The 19,848-nt window shown below is 41.0% G+C and overlaps 1 protein-coding gene across 3 annotated transcripts in view; it reads left to right on the plus strand.

Moving 5' to 3' along the window:
• The window catches only part of MAGI3 (membrane associated guanylate kinase, WW and PDZ domain containing 3), a 417,907-nt gene that overhangs the window by 314,266 nt on the left and 83,793 nt on the right, over positions 1-19,848 (plus strand). For all 3 annotated transcript variants that reach the window (XM_075335593.1, XM_075335594.1, XM_075335595.1), the window contains exons 8-9: positions 13,382-13,488; positions 13,620-13,808. In XM_075335593.1, the coding sequence (XP_075191708.1) occupies positions 13,382-13,488; positions 13,620-13,808 (296 nt within the window). The remainder of the gene's footprint in view (positions 1-13,381; positions 13,489-13,619; positions 13,809-19,848) is intronic.

Below are 19,848 nucleotides of genomic sequence, written 5' to 3' on the forward strand. Positions count from 1 at the left end.
AAAATATGATGAATGTATCCACCCATAGAGCAGCATATTATATTATAAAACTTTACTTTCAAATCTTTGCAGTCCAAATTAAAAATTCAAGCCTCTTTTAAAGTAATAATTTGACAGTAGATTGTCCATTGGGTTTGGAAAACGTGTGTTGATCTTGAATTGCACCAATTTCTTTGACTATTTAAAGGCAATCTGTCACCAGGTTTTTTCCCTTATGAGGTGTGGCCATCACCAGTGAGCCCCTTATATACAGCATATTCCAGAATACTGTATGTAAGATCTCATTCCGCTCTGTATAACGTAAAAAACACCTTTATAATACTCACCTAGGGGACGGTCCCGGTCCAATGGGTGTCGCTGTTTTCTGTCTGGCTCCTCCTCCATCTTAGGCTATCGCCATCTTCCTGCCCAGCCCCATTGGCATGACTCGTCCTGCGTCATTCACACAGAGGCCTCCATTATGCTCCTGCGCATGCGCACTTCGATCTGCCCTGCTTTTGGGCAGAGCAAAGTACTGGAGTTCGCAGGTGCGATGAAAGGTCAAAGACCGTCCACGCATGTGCACAACAGTTCTTTGATCTGCCCTATGATGGGAAGATCAACGTGCGCATGTCCAGGAGTGCAATGGAGGCCTCTGTGTGAATGACACAGGACATGTCATACCAAGAGGGCTGGGAAGGAGGACGGCGCTGTCCTAAGATCGAGGAGGCGTTGGACAGAGAGCAGCGACGCCCATCGGACCGGACCACCCCATAGATGAGATATTATAAAGGTGTTTATTATGATACACAGCGCGGCCTGGGCTCTTATATAGAGTACTCTGGAATGGTGTATATAAGAGCTCACTGGTGGTGGCCGCAGCTCATAAGGGAAAAACCTGGTGACGGGTCAGTTAATATATTTATTCAGTTAATATCTTTATTCAAGTAAAAGCTGCATTTTCTTATGCAGAACTGAAAACCGCTGTTTCTCTTTACAACAGTCATGATATTAAAAGGGATATTTAACATCTGAAAAAAACATCAATAAATGAAAAAAAAACAAAAAAAACTCACCTGTCCAAATACCATCAATCCAGCACTAGTGCTCCCATGTTAACCCAGCCTCTCTAGTCTTTTTTTTTTATATAAAGACAATCTGTCAGCAGGATTTTGCTACCTCATCTGAGAGCAGCATAATGTAGGCAAGGAGATTCTGAATCCCATAATGTATCAGGATTACTGGGTGGAGCCGTTCTGACGCAATCTGAATTTTTAGGTTTAGTCATGTAGCAGAGTCTAGGTAGCTGTCCCGCCGACACCAGGCTCTCTATAGAGATTGTACCTTGAGAATGAGGTGTCAATCAGCGGAGGGGGCATGTCCGACTTCTCTGTATTGTGAGGTTCTCTACCTGTAATAAGGGTCCTGCAGCTTAAACAAACAGCAAATAAGCAAGTGATCGGACTATGACAAAACAGGCATGCCTGAACTTTGTGTTAACCCTTGTAGCATTGCATGGTTTTAGCTTACATAGCAAAAACCTGCTGACAATTCTCTTTAAGGAAGCTACTAGTACGCAGCCACTTCCAACCTGTGAGTGCATCAATCCTGTGCCTCACTATGGTCAATGGGTCTGCGACGAATAGTGATGCCAGTGAATTACAATGACCATAAAAAGAACAGTTGATCAGTATTTTTTTTTGTTTTATAACTTTTGCTGCAGTTTTCATTCATTTTTTTTTTATAATACACCTATGTTTTAATTTTACTCTTTACGCTTTATTTTTCAGAGAATGTCATATTTTCAAATGATAAAATGACAATCATTTGAAAGTCAGATATTTACAGTTGAATGATAAAACATAATAAATCTTCCTTTAGTAAGCATTCCCACAAGTCGTGTCTGCTTTCCTTCTAAATCCTCTTCCTTGTTGGCTGGAGATTGATTAATGGTAGGATTTAGCTTTGTCGAGGCTTATCTTGCCAAATTTCCCAATGCCTACAGAGAAGTGGGAAAGTTTCCTGGTACAGCAAGCTGTCTAAGGATTGGTTTCTATATGTCTGTTGTTTTCGTCCATAGTTTTTAAGCCTGAGTCAAACACAACAGGGGCAACGTTGTGAATGTTGTGCGTTTGTCCTACATCCATAGACCAATCCAGCACCACAACTGATACACCTGGTGAGTGGGAATGATTCCAAAGAAATCAATGGTATCAATTTCCACACTGGTGTCTCTTCGGCATTTTTGTACAATGCCAGAAGGAATAAACGCTAGATGTCTTGAGAAATTAAGTCTAAAGGCCACGTCACACACAGAGATAAATCTTTGGCAGATCTATGGTTGTAGTGAAATCATGGACATATTGTTCCATTTGTACACAGCCACAAACCTGTCACTGATTGTCCACAATTTCACTGCAACCACAGATCTGCCGCAGATTTATCTCTGTGTGTAAAGTTACCTTAAGCATTAATCTGTCATTAGGATCAAACCACCTAAGCAGTTTATTTGGGCATTTAGGTAAAAAAAAATATAGTGATACCTTGATATCTGTGTCCAGATTTGTTATTCCCGAAAATCTACTTTTTTCTTAATCTGTATATGATTTCCAAACATGGATTCTCCAAGAGAATCCACTTCCAGACCTTCTTTTAAATATAAGGGGGTGTTAACAGTGTGAGACCTATAAATCACAAGAGGAGACTGTCAGTCATTACATGTCTCATACTGGTAATGCCTTCTTTTAATTAAAATAAGCTCTAGAGGCAGATTCTGTGGGAGATCTACGTCCACGCCTTAGATCGTAACAGCTCCTTTGCATATTAAAATAAAAATGTGAATTTTGTTGGAATGATACATTGGATCGTAGGTATCATTTTATTCAACATTCTATGACTTACATGCCCATATAAACTGCTTAGAAGGGTTGATCCTACTGACAGATTCCCTTTAAGCAGCTGGCTGATGGCCGGGGAACCGGGAAATGTTGACTGGTATGGGGTTGGTAGAAAATGATGTTTCTTATAAGACCTAAAGGAGATAGATATGTGTGTATATATATATATATACGGTATATATATATGGCACTGGACCCGTAGAAGCAAGTTCACTTGCGAAACGGCTGCCGTCGTCCGACGTGGCACACCCTCATCCTCCCTCACTACCTGTACCCTTGATGTGATCGTGGAATAAAAGAAAAATATTTTATTCGACCTTTGGAGTGCGACCTTTCATCTCTTCATTGTGGATCTTGTATCGCCTTTGCTTTGGGATACGCACCCAGGTCTCCACCTGCCTGAAAGCACAGCTTTGTCAGCCATACAGGGATCGGCGGTGCCCGGTATCCTCCACTCAGCTTTATATATATATATATATATATATATATATATATATAGAGAGAGGGGAGCCAGCACGATCTGAAATTGGCATGCATCATATAAAAAGTGAAAATTCACAGATTTATTCCAACTGTACTACAATAAAAAAAATGAGATTTTTAGCAAATAATTGATCAATTTTTTGAGCCACCCCTGCCAACGTCACGGCAAATCTCAATAGGGGGGTCCTACTCTACATTCTGTATTTCATGTGCCATGCGGCCTCCTAGATAAAGTTAAAAGCAGAACCATACTAGAGCACACATACCTGTAACCTGTATATAACCGCTTCTATGTTGCAAAAAAGGCACTTGTGGATAGAGACCAGCCCAGGTCCCAGCATGTGGAGCAAGCTCTGCACCATACCAGGACTATATCACAACTGATCCTCCCAGTGCCAAACAGCAACCATTGATAAAGGCGGACAAGATCCAAGATGGTGCTTAATTAGCATTGCCTGTGGAAAGGGGTGAGGCAACTGAATCTGAACAGCTACCAACAGGAGGAATACAAAGCAAACCAAAATCAGGCGTGCATGGCATGGTGGTGACCGGCCACCAGAATTTGTAGCATAACTACGACCAAACAGAGAGAGAGGGGAGCCAGCACGATCTGAAATTGGCATGCATCATATAAAAAGTGAAAATTCACAGATTTATTCCAACTGTACTACAATAAAAAAAATGAGATTTTTAGCAAATAATTGATCAATTTTTTGAGCCACCCCTGCCAACGTCACGGCAAATCTCAATAGGGGGGTCCTACTCTACATTCTGTATTTCATGTGCCATGCGGCCTCCTAGATAAAGTTAAAAGCAGAACCATACTAGAGCACACATACCTGTAACCTGTATATAACCGCTTCTATGTTGCAAAAAAGGCACTTGTGGATAGAGACCAGCCCAGGTCCCAGCATGTGGAGCAAGCTCTGCACCATACCAGGACTATATCACAACTGATCCTCCCAGTGCCAAACAGCAACCATTGATAAAGGCGGACAAGATCCAAGATGGTGCTTAATTAGCATTGCCTGTGGAAAGGGGTGAGGCAACTGAATCTGAACAGCTACCAACAGGAGGAATACAAAGCAAACCAAAATCAGGCGTGCATGGCATGGTGGTGACCGGCCACCAGAATTTGTAGCATAACTACGACCAAACAGAGAGAGAGGGGAGCCAGCACGATCTGAAATTGGCATGCATCATATAAAAAGTGAAAATTCACAGATTTATTCCAACTGTACTACAATAAAAAAAATGAGATTTTTAGCAAATAATTGATCAATTTTTTGAGCCACCCCTGCCAACGTCACGGCAAATCTCAATAGGGGGGTCCTACTCTACATTCTGTATTTCATGTGCCATGCGGCCTCCTAGATAAAGTTAAAAGCAGAACCATACTAGAGCACACATACCTGTAACCTGTATATAACCGCTTCTATGTTGCAAAAAAGGCACTTGTGGATAGAGACCAGCCCAGGTCCCAGCATGTGGAGCAAGCTCTGCACCATACCAGGACTATATCACAACTGATCCTCCCAGTGCCAAACAGCAACCATTGATAAAGGCGGACAAGATCCAAGATGGTGCTTAATTAGCATTGCCTGTGGAAAGGGGTGAGGCAACTGAATCTGAACAGCTACCAACAGGAGGAATACAAAGCAAACCAAAATCAGGCGTGCATGGCATGGTGGTGACCGGCCACCAGAATTTGTAGCATAACTACGACCAAACAGAGAGAGAGGGGAGCCAGCACGATCTGAAATTGGCATGCATCATATAAAAAGTGAAAATTCACAGATTTATTCCAACTGTACTACAATAAAAAAAATGAGATTTTTAGCAAATAATTGATCAATTTTTTGAGCCACCCCTGCCAACGTCACGGCAAATCTCAATAGGGGGGTCCTACTCTACATTCTGTATTTCATGTGCCATGCGGCCTCCTAGATAAAGTTAAAAGCAGAACCATACTAGAGCACACATACCTGTAACCTGTATATAACCGCTTCTATGTTGCAAAAAAGGCACTTGTGGATAGAGACCAGCCCAGGTCCCAGCATGTGGAGCAAGCTCTGCACCATACCAGGACTATATCACAACTGATCCTCCCAGTGCCAAACAGCAACCATTGATAAAGGCGGACAAGATCCAAGATGGTGCTTAATTAGCATTGCCTGTGGAAAGGGGTGAGGCAACTGAATCTGAACAGCTACCAACAGGAGGAATACAAAGCAAACCAAAATCAGGCGTGCATGGCATGGTGGTGACCGGCCACCAGAATTTGTAGCATAACTACGACCAAACAGAGAGAGAGGGGAGCCAGCACGATCTGAAATTGGCATGCATCATATAAAAAGTGAAAATTCACAGATTTATTCCAACTGTACTACAATAAAAAAAATTGCCTCTTTTGCAACATGGAAGCGGCTATATACAGGTTGCAGGTATGTGTGCTCCATTATGGTTCTGCTTTTAACTTTATCTAGGAGGCCGCATGGCACATGAAATACAGAATGTAGAGTAGGACCCCCCTATTGAGATTTGCCGTGACGTTGGCAGGGGTGGCTCAAAAAATTGATCAATTATTTGCTAAAAATCTCATTTTTTTATTATAGTACAGTTGGAATAAATTTGTGAATTTTCACTTTTTATATGATGCATGCCAATTTCAGATCGTGCTGGTTTCCTTTTTTTCTCTGTTTTGACCGTAGTTATGCTACAAATCTGGTGCCTGACCAACACCATACCATGCATGCCTGATTTTGGCTTGCAATATATTCCTCCTGTTGGTAGCTGTTCAGACTCAGTTACCTCACCCCTTTCCACAGGCAATGCTAATTAAGCACCATTCTTGGATCTGGTCCGCCTTTATCAATGGTTGCTGTTTGACACTGGGAGGATCAGTTCTGATATAGTCCTGGTATGTGTAGGGCTTGCTCCACATGCTGGGACCTGGGCTGGTCTCTATCCACAAGTGCCTTTTTTGCAACATGGAAGCGGCTATATACAGGTTGCAGGTATGTGTGCTCCATTATGGTTCTGCTTTTAACTTTATCTAGGAGGCCGCATGGCACATGAAATACAGAATGTAGAGTAGGACCCCCCTATTGAGATTTGCCGTGACGTTGGCAGGGGTGGCTCAAAAAATTGATCAATTATTTGCTAAAAATCTCATTTTTTTATTATAGTACAGTTGGAATAAATTTGTGAATTTTCACTTTTTATATGATGCATGCCAATTTCAGATCGTGCTGGTTTCCTTTTTTTCTCTGTTTTGACCGTAGTTATGCTACAAATCTGGTGCCTGACCAACACCATACCATGCATGCCTGATTTTGGCTTGCAATATATTCCTCCTGTTGGTAGCTGTTCAGACTCAGTTACCTCACCCCTTTCCACAGGCAATGCTAATTAAGCACCATTCTTGGATCTGGTCCGCCTTTATCAATGGTTGCTGTTTGACACTGGGAGGATCAGTTCTGATATAGTCCTGGTATGTGTAGGGCTTGCTCCACATGCTGGGACCTGGGCTGGTCTCTATCCACAAGTGCCTTTTTTGCAACATGGAAGCGGCTATATACAGGTTGCAGGTATGTGTGCTCCATTATGGTTCTGCTTTTAACTTTATCTAGGAGGCCGCATGGCACATGAAATACAGAATGTAGAGTAGGACCCCCCTATTGAGATTTGCCGTGACGTTGGCAGGGGTGGCTCAAAAAATTGATCAATTATTTGCTAAAAATCTCATTTTTTTATTATAGTACAGTTGGAATAAATTTGTGAATTTTCACTTTTTATATGATGCATGCCAATTTCAGATCGTGCTGGTTTCCTTTTTTTCTCTGTTTTGACCGTAGTTATGCTACAAATCTGGTGCCTGACCAACACCATACCATGCATGCCTGATTTTGGCTTGCAATATATTCCTCCTGTTGGTAGCTGTTCAGACTCAGTTACCTCACCCCTTTCCACAGGCAATGCTAATTAAGCACCATTCTTGGATCTGGTCCGCCTTTATCAATGGTTGCTGTTTGACACTGGGAGGATCAGTTCTGATATAGTCCTGGTATGTGTAGGGCTTGCTCCACATGCTGGGACCTGGGCTGGTCTCTATCCACAAGTGCCTTTTTTGCAACATGGAAGCGGCTATATACAGGTTGCAGGTATGTGTGCTCCATTATGGTTCTGCTTTTAACTTTATCTAGGAGGCCGCATGGCACATGAAATACAGAATGTAGAGTAGGACCCCCCTATTGAGATTTGCCGTGACGTTGGCAGGGGTGGCTCAAAAAATTGATCAATTATTTGCTAAAAATCTCATTTTTTTATTATAGTACAGTTGGAATAAATTTGTGAATTTTCACTTTTTATATGATGCATGCCAATTTCAGATCGTGCTGGTTTCCTTTTTTTCTCTGTTTTGACCGTAGTTATGCTACAAATCTGGTGCCTGACCAACACCATACCATGCATGCCTGATTTTGGCTTGCAATATATTCCTCCTGTTGGTAGCTGTTCAGACTCAGTTACCTCACCCCTTTCCACAGGCAATGCTAATTAAGCACCATTCTTGGATCTGGTCCGCCTTTATCAATGGTTGCTGTTTGACACTGGGAGGATCAGTTCTGATATAGTCCTGGTATGTGTAGGGCTTGCTCCACATGCTGGGACCTGGGCTGGTCTCTATCCACAAGTGCCTTTTTTGCAACATGGAAGCGGCTATATACAGGTTGCAGGTATGTGTGCTCCATTATGGTTCTGCTTTTAACTTTATCTAGGAGGCCGCATGGCACATGAAATACAGAATGTAGAGTAGGACCCCCCTATTGAGATTTGCCGTGACGTTGGCAGGGGTGGCTCAAAAAATTGATCAATTATTTGCTAAAAATCTCATTTTTTTATTATAGTACAGTTGGAATAAATTTGTGAATTTTCACTTTTTATATGATGCATGCCAATTTCAGATCGTGCTGGTTTCCTTTTTTTCTATATATATATATATATATATATATATATATATATATATATATATATATATATGCTATACTATAAGAACATTTTAGCAGAATACTAAGCGTTTCTATAAAACACTTATTGTACATTCTTCCTTTACGAAGCAGAGAGCAGAGCTTAGTTGACAACGTTTGAGAATCTTGTGTTCATCAAAGAGTTAATGTTCTCCATACTCATTAAGGGTAGAACGTTAGTCAAGAATTGCTAAATGTGTAATTGCACTGGTAATTCCCTGGTAGAAATATCTGGGGAGACTACTTAATTTGAGAGTACGAGTCATGGTGACAGCTTTGTGAAGGAAGAGTCTGCGAGCATCGCACTGAAACGGAGCAACTGCGCTCGCTACATTAATTCCCAGCTCTTGGTGGCGCGTCTGATAAAACACTGCAGTAATTGGGAAACAATTGGAACTATTAATGGTTTTCTGTCTCCCATGTTTCTAAAAATATGTAGACTATTAGTAACTTTCATTTGTCCAACATGATCATTTTTATGTTAAAGTTAATGTTTCTATTCCGCGGTGTGGACCAGCTAATTGGATCAGAATTTTTATATGTATATGAGCAGGTGCGCTCTTTTTATATGTATTGCGAATCATTAGTGGTGTATATTAGTGATAAGCAAGCACTACTGTACACGTAACGATCAGTTGCATATTCGGATGAGCACAACTCCAGTACCCAAGTATAATGGAAGTCAATGGGAAAAGCGAGCATAACATAACACATCTTTTTTCGGTCAGGCGGCTCTGAACCTGCCTGAAATAGTGCTATCTGAAAGCTCAAAAGAATGCACATGTGCAATTCTGTGGAAAAAGTTTTGTTCATATGTTCAGGTTTTTCAGCATTTCTTAGGCTATGTGCGCACGTTGCGTTGTGTACCTTGCAGAAATGAACACATCCTCTGGCAGAATTTGTCATTGTCAAATTTGGTTTTGACCACTTAACGCAGGAATTTTTTGCCGCATTTTACATGCGTTTTCAGTGCGTAAAATGGGATGCGCTTTCAATACAAAGACACTACTAAAGTTTGAACATTCAAACACGAGGAAAAAAGTGAAAATCATTTAAATCATACACTATAATGATAATTATCCTAAACTGATTATTGAGATTTAATATTTGTTAAAAATAAATTTAACTTATTGTTTGACGCTTTTTTTTAAGTCGGGCTGGATGTGAGGGCAAAAGGAAACCTCTTGACCTCACTATAATGCCAAAAACTATGCTTTAATTTTGACGAAAAAGCATGCGTTTAGCATCAAAAATGCATGTAAAACGCTAGGATTTTGATTTTGGATGCATTTTCACAACTGTCATTGACTTCAATGTTAGCTAAACGTTGCCAAAACGCAAAAGAGAATTAACATGCTGCTTTTCTAAACGCAGAGATTTTGACAAAATTTTGTCACTCAAAGCGTTGCATGTAAAAAAAGCATCGTGCAGACGAATTTTGCTAAATTCCCATAGACTTTGCTTAGAAATTAAAACGCAAGTTTTTTGGCATTGAAACGCTGCAGTTCAAAACGCTGCGGAAACACATGAAAAAACGCAACGTGTGCACATGCCCTTAACCAGGTGTCCAAAGACACCCAGAGGCTGAAAGAAGTGACCCATCCATTCTGGCATTTTCTGCTCTGAAGACGCTCTATCCCAGAGGTCTCAAACACTCGGGCCGCATGCGGCCCCTTAGGCTGCTTCATGCGGCCCCCAGGCCCATGCCCATGTTGATTATCGCAGGTGGTGCAGGGGGCCGCCCGCAGCCACTGTCTGCACTTTGTCAGATGAATGTTTTGCCGGCGCTGCGCTCTGAGTCAAGCGCTCTGTGCACAACTATTCCTCCAATGGAAACTGCCTGACCTCAGCTGTTTACCTCTGATTGGCAGACGGTTATGGCTGCGTTGGAAACGTTGTGAACAGAGAGCTTGACTCTGCGCACGCAGCGCCGGCAAAGCAATCACCTGACATAAAGCGCTGACAGTGACTGCGGGCAGCCCCTTCACCGGCCGCAATAGTCAACAGGGGCACGCGCCTGCACACAGCAAGAAGCAAACATGAAGGCAGCTGAGGGAACTGGGCACATGTGAGAAGAATGTTTTTGTTTTGTTTTTTTGTTTTGTTTTTTTGTGTGTGTATGTGAAGAACTGCACATTAAGGGTACGGTATGGGACATAACTACAAGCAGAGGACGAGGAAAGGGCACATTACTACAAGAAGAGGACCTGCATGGGCAGATTAGTAAAAGGGGACAGTGATGGGGCACATTACTATAGGATGGGGACAAGGCTGGGGATATTACTATAGGATGTGGACATTACTATAGGATAGGGACAAGGTGGGCACATTACTATAGGATGTGGACATTACTATAGGATAAGGACAAGGTGGGCACATTACTATAGGATGGGGACATTACTATAGGATGGGGACAAGGTGAGCACATTACTATAGGATGGGGACAAGAATGGGGACATTATTATAGGATGGGCACCTTACTATTGGATGGGGACATTACTACAGGATGGGGACAAGGATGGGCACATTACTACGGGATGGGGACAAGAATGGGCACATTATTACAAGATGGGGCCAAAGATGGGCAAATTACTATGAGATGGGGACATTACTATAGGATGGGGACTAGGATGGGCACAGTACTACAGGATAGGGACATTACTACAAGGGGACAAGGATGGGGAACATTACTATAGGATAGGGATAAGGCTGGGGACATTACTATAGGATGGGGATAAGGTGGACACATTACTATAGGACGGGGCATTACTATAGGATGGGCGCTCTACTATAAAAGGGGGACATTACTATAGGATGAGGACATTACTACAGGTTGGGGACAAAGATGGGCACATTACTATAGGATGGGCACAGAACTACAGGTTAGGGACATTACTTCAAGGGGACAAGGATGGGGAACATTACTATAAGATGGAGACAAATATGGAAACATTACTACAGGATGGGCACATTACTATAGATGGAGACATTACTATAGGATGGGGACAAGGATGGACACATTACTACAGGATGGGGACAAGGATTGGCACATTACTATAGGATGGGGACATTACTATAGGATGGGGACAAGGATGAGGCACATTACTACAAGATGGGGACAAAGATGGGGAACATTACTATAATATGGGGACAAGGATGAGGCACATTACTACAGGATGGGGACAAAGATGGGCACATTACTACAAGATGGGGACAAGGAAGGGCACATTACTGTAGGATGGGGCACAATACTACAAGGGGAAAAGGATGGGCACATTACAACAACATGGGGAACATTACTAAAAGATGTTGACCAAAATTACTATATGGTACTAATTGTAACACTGTTAGTTACAAGAAAGGGATAAAATGTTAAAAAAAAAAAAAATTCAAAATAAGGCATGACATTTTTTTTTACCATCGAAAATGTTTGTTTTTGTTTTTTTATATTTAAACAAAGAATGTGCACGTTTGTTATAATAAACAAGGGAAAAATGTTCAAAATCAGTGATCCAAAGGTGTGTAAAAAAATATGGTACCAATAAAAATGTCACTTTGTCCTGCAAAGAATGCGGCCCCCAAATTATTTTTTTTCCTCTGTGCGTCCCATACACCAGCCGAGTTTGAGACCCCTGCTCTATACTGTCCAATAGAAGTCAATGTGAAAACTCAGAAAATACCCGGGCATCTTTTTGAGCATTTTGCCATCGTTATTGCTTTAAAAAAAAGCAAGCAGTTTCAGTATTGCTGCAAAAAAAAAAATACTTAAAGAAAAAATGCCAGCGTTTCTTAGCCTATATGCACACGTTGCAGTTTTGTAGTCATAAACACTGCACCCAAACTGCACCTTGTCCCAGAGTGCCTGGAAATTTAAAACAACCACTTGTAATGCTGATGCATTTTTGACCATGCGTTTTTAATGTTTTTATTCAGTAGAAGTAAGCCAAAAATGCATAGATGGAACATGCTGCATATTTTTTGTCAGAAGTTTGTGACAAATAAACTGCTGACAACAAAAACTGCAACGTGCGCACAGCAAATCTGAATTCTCATAGACTTTGCTGGGAAGTCAAAAGTAAGAACTTTCTGGCAACAAAACTGCACCAAAAAACGCGACAAAAATGCAGCGTGTGCACATACATTTGAAACCAGAAGTTTACATACACGATCTATAAATCACTTACGGTATATATGTTTTTCTCACTGTCCTGAAATCAGAATAAACCTTTCACGTTTTAGGTCAATTAGAATCAAAATTATTTAGATTTGCGAAATGCCAGAATAATGAGAGAGCGAATGTTTTAAGGCATTTTTATTACTTTCTGCAAAGTCAAAAGTTTACATATATTTCATTAGTATTTGGTACCATTGCCCTTTAAACTGTATGACTAGGGTCAAAGATTTTGGATCTCCTTCCACAAGCTTCTCACAATAGTTGGTAGGAATTTGGGCCCATTACTCCTGCCAGAACTAGACGGTGTAAGTGTGTCAAATAAGTATAGGAAACGTGGGAGGATCGACCTCTTCACTGCGGCTCTTTTAACCACGCAATGGATAGAGTAAAAATATTATAAAGTGCAGTATTTTCACCATTTTACGGCACTTGAGCTTTCTTCTTGTTTTTCAGTACATTATATGGTAAAATTAACAGCGTCATTAAAAATTGCAATTCGTTCTGCCAAAAAACAAATCTTCATATGGATATTGCAATAGAAAAGTAAAAGAAGTTATGGCTCTTTCAAGAAGGGGAGAAAAATAAAAGCCCAAATATGAAAAACTTACCAGTCTTTAAGGGGTTTAACACGATTAATTTTTCTACTTGCCTAATTTTGGCCAGGGGCAAAAAGTCGAGATTAGTGTAGAGACTTAACTCAATTAACTAAAGTTTAAATAAAACATTTTTGGAAAGTATTTTTCTTTTTACCTCAGTGTGTAATATAGAACATCTGATGAGTTTTGTCTTGTTATCTCATACGTTTTTTTGGTCTCTTTTAGTCACATTAATCAGAAAACCCAGTTTGAGAATCCAGTTCTAGAAGCTAAGAGAAGGAAACAGCTTGGACAGCTGAGCTTGCCACCATCCGAGGGAGCATTAATTCCAGGTACTGTATGTATCTTTGTAGTTAATAATGTAGCAGTATCATATTGGCTGACCTATTGATCTTTGTAGTTAGTAATGTAGGAATATCATATTGGCCGACCTATTGATCATTCAGTTTTTTACCCTCTTCAGAGCCAGACAAGTCCCCATTCACCAGGGATCCCGCACTTTTAAAGGGAGCAATACTACGTACGTCCCTTAAGAAGAGCTCCATGGGGTTTGGCTTTACCATCATTGGCGGGGATAGACCAGATGAGTTTCTTCAGGTCAAAAATGTCTTGAAAGACGGCCCAGCCGCACAAGATGGCAAAATTGCTCCAGGTACGACACATAAACCACACTTCATTTGTTTCATATGAGTGAAAACCTACTGTTTCCTTTCAAGGAGGAAGAAATATGTCCTTGCTTCTACTATTATTCTATTTTTCTGCTGCAAGCCTGACAGTTTATCAATCTGTTATTATCCATTATTTAGGGCAAACATCCCATTATGTCCATCAATACAACTTATCTGATCAATGATTCACCATAATGGACGTGGCTAACTATAGCTGAACCAGAGCTATTGCTGAGTACACATCTTCTGGAGGGGATGGATTATGGCCCTTATAGACCGCAGGGGAAAAAAATGTGCTTCCTTAAAGGATATATTAGAATACTAAATAGAAAATGGACATAATAATCTTTGCAAAAGCCCAATATAACATAAGCTTAAATAGGAACTGTCAACTCTCCGGATATGTCTCCGTCTTGTATTCTCTATGAATTTAACAGGTCTGGAGCAAGTTATATTAGAACTCTGGGATCTGCTGCTTTTATTCATCCTAGTAGTGCATGAATATTTTGTAAATTGTGCATTACTGTCCTTATTACCAATGTGGTGTATTTCTTATTCTAATACTATTGAATCAGTGCTGATCAATTAGTGCTTAAAATGGTTGTCCAGGCTTGGAATAAAAGTCTGAGGTCACTCTGTGTGACTGCAGCCATTTAAATCTGCACAGTTGGAGTATGTAATTTACATCCAGCCATATTCCAACTATACGTGTGCGACCTCACTCAGTACAAGTGGATAAAATGAGGCCAAGCAAGTCTAGTCGGCACATGTTGGCAAATCGAATCCTGTATGATGTGTAGACTGTGAGTGGCCACTAGCTGTTGCACCCTTGGTCTAGATCAGTGGTCCCCAACCTCTTTTATCTTGGATGCTACAGTCAACTCTGAGAAAAGGTTGCAAGCCACATTAAGCTCTGAAAGAGGGTTGTGAACCACATCTAGCTCCCGCACCCCTCACAGTAGTGTTACTCAGAGCCCCCATAACGGGTATAATGACAGTCAAAGCTTTTCCACAGAGAGCTCACCAAGGCAATATACCAAGAACCAGGTGTTCCCACAATGCCCTCTTTCAGTATTCTTGTATCAAGCACGCCCATCACACTTTTACATCCAGCTTTAAGCACCTCCTCTGACAAGTGGTATCCTCCTGTCTCCATCTTACCATACTTAAATTATCTCTAACCACCAAATGCCAGTATATGGCCTTCGAGATCTGCTCTTCTGTGTACAGCTACTCAAAACGCCATATGGAGACCTGCTCTTCATAGCTGCTAGGCCTGGTGCTAGTGCAACAAGCTGACAGACAGCCACCAGCTACACATCATGGGCCTGTGAGCTACATGTGGGAAACTCTGGTCTATAGGAACAGGAAAACAGTGTGAACATACCCCATCAGTTTTTCAAGCAGAAATGGTTTCATGAAACTTTCCTGTTATAAGGGATTTTTTTTTGTAAGAGTTTTTGCTTCTCTGAAGCGATTTTGACGAGTTGTACAAAGAAAAAGGTTTTCTTGGAGTTTTCTTTAGAGCCTTTTGGACACAACCACTCCGAACAAGGCAATCTTCAAGATCCACTTCCAAAAAGTCACATACACTTTCTATTTTCTGCCAGAGGTTTCTCAAACCTGTTCAGGAAGGAAAAAATAGCCTCCAAAACTCCGCATGTTGTGACTTTCCCACTTTCCTTAGGGTATGTACACACAACGTCTTTCAAGTGCACCTGAACCAGTGACGTTTTTCAAGCAGAAGACTCTTCGGGAATCTCCTGGGATTTTTTTCTCCTGAAGCTTCTTTGTATAATTTATCTTTTTTTTTTTTGTCAATTCCTGAACATTTTTCCTATGGTTTTCACTAAAGATGTTTTGGGTTTTTTTTTTAGCTTTTTCCCATGGTTTTTGTGATATCTTTTTTCACTGGTGTTTTTTTCACTCCAGTTATCCGCTAGTGCATTTTCTAAGCAACCTCAATTGCCAAATGCTCAAAAAGTCTTCCAGGCGTTGTTTGCGCTTTCCTATTGACTAGTATTGTACAAAGTGTATTCAGAGTGGAAAATGACAGAATAATAGATGTGTTATGTGTGTGAAAATGGCCTTTATGGTGGGTTTCTCCTTTTCAAGGGAAGAATGCACATGCACTTAAAATATTATTAATTTTCTGGTTTTCTGTAGGGCTGGATCAATAAGTTCTGGAGCTGGAGGTGGCTTTTCCGGGCAGTGGTTGGGTTGTATCCCTTAAAAGATGCTTTAATTCTCTAGTATTATAAAAAATAAGATAAAATCACCTTTTCTTAAAGTTGCATGAAAAATTAGGTTTTAGGCATTGAACCATTTTGTGCACAGTGTGACTGCATTAGAAAGTCCATTTGCAGCGATTGTAGGCCAAACGTGGCATGAAACACATTTTGGCTGATTTGTTAACTTAACTTAGGATATTTCATGGAATACTTTTCATACAATGCGCTTTGAAAGCCTTATATTTTCTCTTGTACTTTTCTCCCATAAATACTTTCAGCAAGTGAGTTAAAGTAATGACTGCAGCTCTGCAAATGAACTGCATCTGCGTGGAAGCCTACACAGCCATCAAGAGCCTGAAATAATGTCCTCCCAAAATCCATTTGCCGCTCATATTAACTGTAATGAATAAATGGACTGCTCTGCAATCAGCTGAGGAATGAGTTTTGGTATAAAAATGTTTCAAATGGTAAAAGAAATTGGCATTTAGAGAGAATCTGGTTTTATGGACCACTGAATACCAAGCTGTGCGCCCGTGTGTGTGTGGTGTGATATATATGCATATATATATATATATATATATATATATATATATATATATATATATATATATATATATATATATATAGTGTTTGCAGAAGTTCAGGGCTCCTTGTTAACGGTCACTAAATCCTGAACCAAATACTTTCACTTACGGAGTAAGTAAGCTTTTTGTATGGAAAGTTAGGAAACTTTGCAAATCATTTTAATAGGAAATTTGCATTTATTCATGTAAAATAATTGCATGTAAGCTGATTCCAAACCCTGTTTGTTTGCCTTCAGCTGCATTGATATCAGTACTTACTCATTTGCAAACAGGTGATGTCCGTAAAGGGTCCGCCACCTGTCTGCTCCACCGAGTGTTCTCCTGATTAGCCAGTGAGATGCAGGTGCTGAGCTGAAACTTTCACTGCCATCATCTGTACTCTATTGAGTACATTTTGATACAGTAAATAGACTGGTGGTGAAAAGCAGAGGTTTGGAGGTCACTTTCCTTCATTTTTTTTTTATAGGTTCATACCTAAAATTCCTAAGATAAATTCCTTTGTAAAGTTATTTTCAATTTTTCATATTTTTCCATGCTGATAATGTATGGTTTAGTGACTCCTTAAAGGGAATCCATCAGTGGGTTTTCACTACTTAATTTGAGTTTGAGAACAGCATGATGTAAAGGCCCTTATTCCAGCAATTTTTCACTTAGGACGGAGTCATACTTGCGAGAGACACGTGTGAGGCTCGCATCACCAGGCACGGCCGCATGCTCTGCTGACAGAAGCGGGGAATCTGCATGTATTTCTATGCAGCTGACCCATTCCTGTCATCAAAGTGTGCGGCCATACCGGGTGATGCGATGCAAGACTCGTGCAAGTGTGACTCCAACCTTACTTTAATTTTTGTTTCAATAAAATCAGTGTTTTGTTTTTTTTTTCTGCAGTGGACAATCACTAGAGGACTAGTTGTCTCATGCCATGTAGTCTTTCTGCTCTGTTTATTTCTCCCCCATCACTGATTTCTATCCATGTACAGAGTACACAGAAAGCTGACAATCAGTCAGTTTATACAGGGTTCAGCAGTCAGAGAACTGGTAGATCTTCAACAGAGAAAACCATTATTTAATTAAAACTGCACTAAACATTTCAGTAATTGATACATTACTGGAATCAGGGTCTCTGTATCTGCCTAATGTTGCTTTCAGATTACATAGCAAAAACCTGCTGACAGATTTCTTTTAACAGCTTCCAGACTGCCCATAAACGTCTGAGCTGTCTGGTTTCTAATTAGCAGTGATATTCTAAAATGCCACTTCATAGGAGCTACATGTGATAATGTAGCTGCAGGAGCCGAGTCCCTATAAAGAAGGCAGAAATAATTTATTACCATCTCTCATCATATCATCATTCTGTTTAGAGGGAGCAGGAGATGATGGGTATAAGGAGACCCAGACAGCAGTAGGCTGCATTTACCCCGTGAACTGGAGCTAATAAACCAGCCCCAGTTACAGGGGAAATAAGATTTAAATAAAAATATTTAAATATTCAAATTCCACCACCCCAAAATACAGTTCTTATGTTATTATTGGGTAACAATGTGTAAAATGAAAAATTAAGTGAATAAATTAAAAAAAAAATCCGTATTTTTCGCTTTATAAGATGCACCTGATTATAAGACGCACCCCCAAATTTGGTGAAGGAAAAGAGATTTTTTTTTTTAATGTTAAATGGGGTCCATCTTATAATGCCAGTGTCCATCTAACAAATCATATAGGGTATATGTCCCTCATAGCCCCCATCATAAAATTAGCCCCCTTAATCTGGATATGGCCCCCTTATATTGAATATAGCCCCATTGTGCTGGCACACGTTCCCCTGTGCTGCCTATGGCCCTCTATGGATTGCACACGTTCCCTGTGCTGCCTATGGTCCCCTATGGATTGCACACAGTCCCCTGTGCTGCCTATGGCCCTTTATGGATTGCATACGTCCCCCTGTGCTGCCTATGGCCCTCTATGGATTGCACACATTCCCCTTTGCTGCCTATGGCCCCCTATGGATTGCATATGTTCCCCTGTGCTGCCTATGGCCCCCTATGGATTGCATACATTCCCCTGTGCTGCCTATGGTCCCATATGGATTGCATACGTTCTCCTGTGCTGCCTATGGTCCCCTATGGATTGCACACGTTCCCCTGTGTTAGATATCGCCCCCATGCTGCTGCCCATAGTAAAATAAAACACTCTTTCCTTATCTCCTCCAGCGCTGATCTCCCTCCTGTCTCCCTCCGTGCTTCTCTTCCTCCACTTCCTGGTTGTTGGTGCCGGTCATGAGATCAGCACGGCAGAGTGAGATCTCTGCGTGCCTGATCACAGTGGAAGCAGGGACACCGAGGAGAAACGCTGGAGGGGGTAAGTAAAGCTTTTTTATTTTAGGATGAGCAGCAGTATGGGGGCCATATTAAACACAGGGGGGGGCACGTGCGATCACAGGGGGGCACAGGCTCATATAATATGCACCACTCCCCCAGCCCGTCACTGCGGTGCGATTTCAGCACCATGGTGATGGACAGCGGCAGTGCATATTATATGAGCGGGAGCAGGAGATCAAAGGCTGCAGCCCGCAGCTTCACCTGCCCCCAGCAGCGCTCCAGAGCGGACCCTGCAGTGTATATGTATGTGTATATATATATATATATATATATATATATATATACACCCTCCCCCCCGTATATTCGGCTTATAAGACGCACCCCCTACTTTCCCCCAAAATTTGGGGGAACAAAAGTGCGTCTTATAAAGCGAAAAATACGGTAGTTGTAAAGAAAATGTCACTGTCAATACAAGTCATATTTACTAGTTGCTAGCCCCCATAAAAAAAAAGTTGAGTCCGATATATAAATATAATTGTTATCGAACAAGGAGCAAGTTTTTAAATGTATTTTGGTGCTCATTTTTGGTCATAAAGAAAATAAAAAAGGGAAAAAAGACACTTATTTCTCTTATTTCCACCAATATGGCCCGATGCGAGCAAAGCAAAAAGAGAATGTGACCTTGACATGAAAATAAAGTTCCATATATCATGAAAAAAGATCCAAAAAATACCGGACTATCCAAATGGGAAAATGTTTTTACAGCATTTTAAACTGGATGTACGAAAAAAACCTGAAAATGTGTCTGGTCAGGAGTGGGGGGGGGGGGGGGGGGGGGGTAAATGGCCGAGACCTGAACTAATTAAAGCTTATCAATACTTCAAGCATGTGAGT

The sequence above is a fragment of the Anomaloglossus baeobatrachus genome, chromosome 2, assembly GCF_048569485.1.
Source record: "Anomaloglossus baeobatrachus isolate aAnoBae1 chromosome 2, aAnoBae1.hap1, whole genome shotgun sequence".
Lineage (NCBI taxonomy): Eukaryota > Metazoa > Chordata > Amphibia > Anura > Aromobatidae > Anomaloglossus > Anomaloglossus baeobatrachus.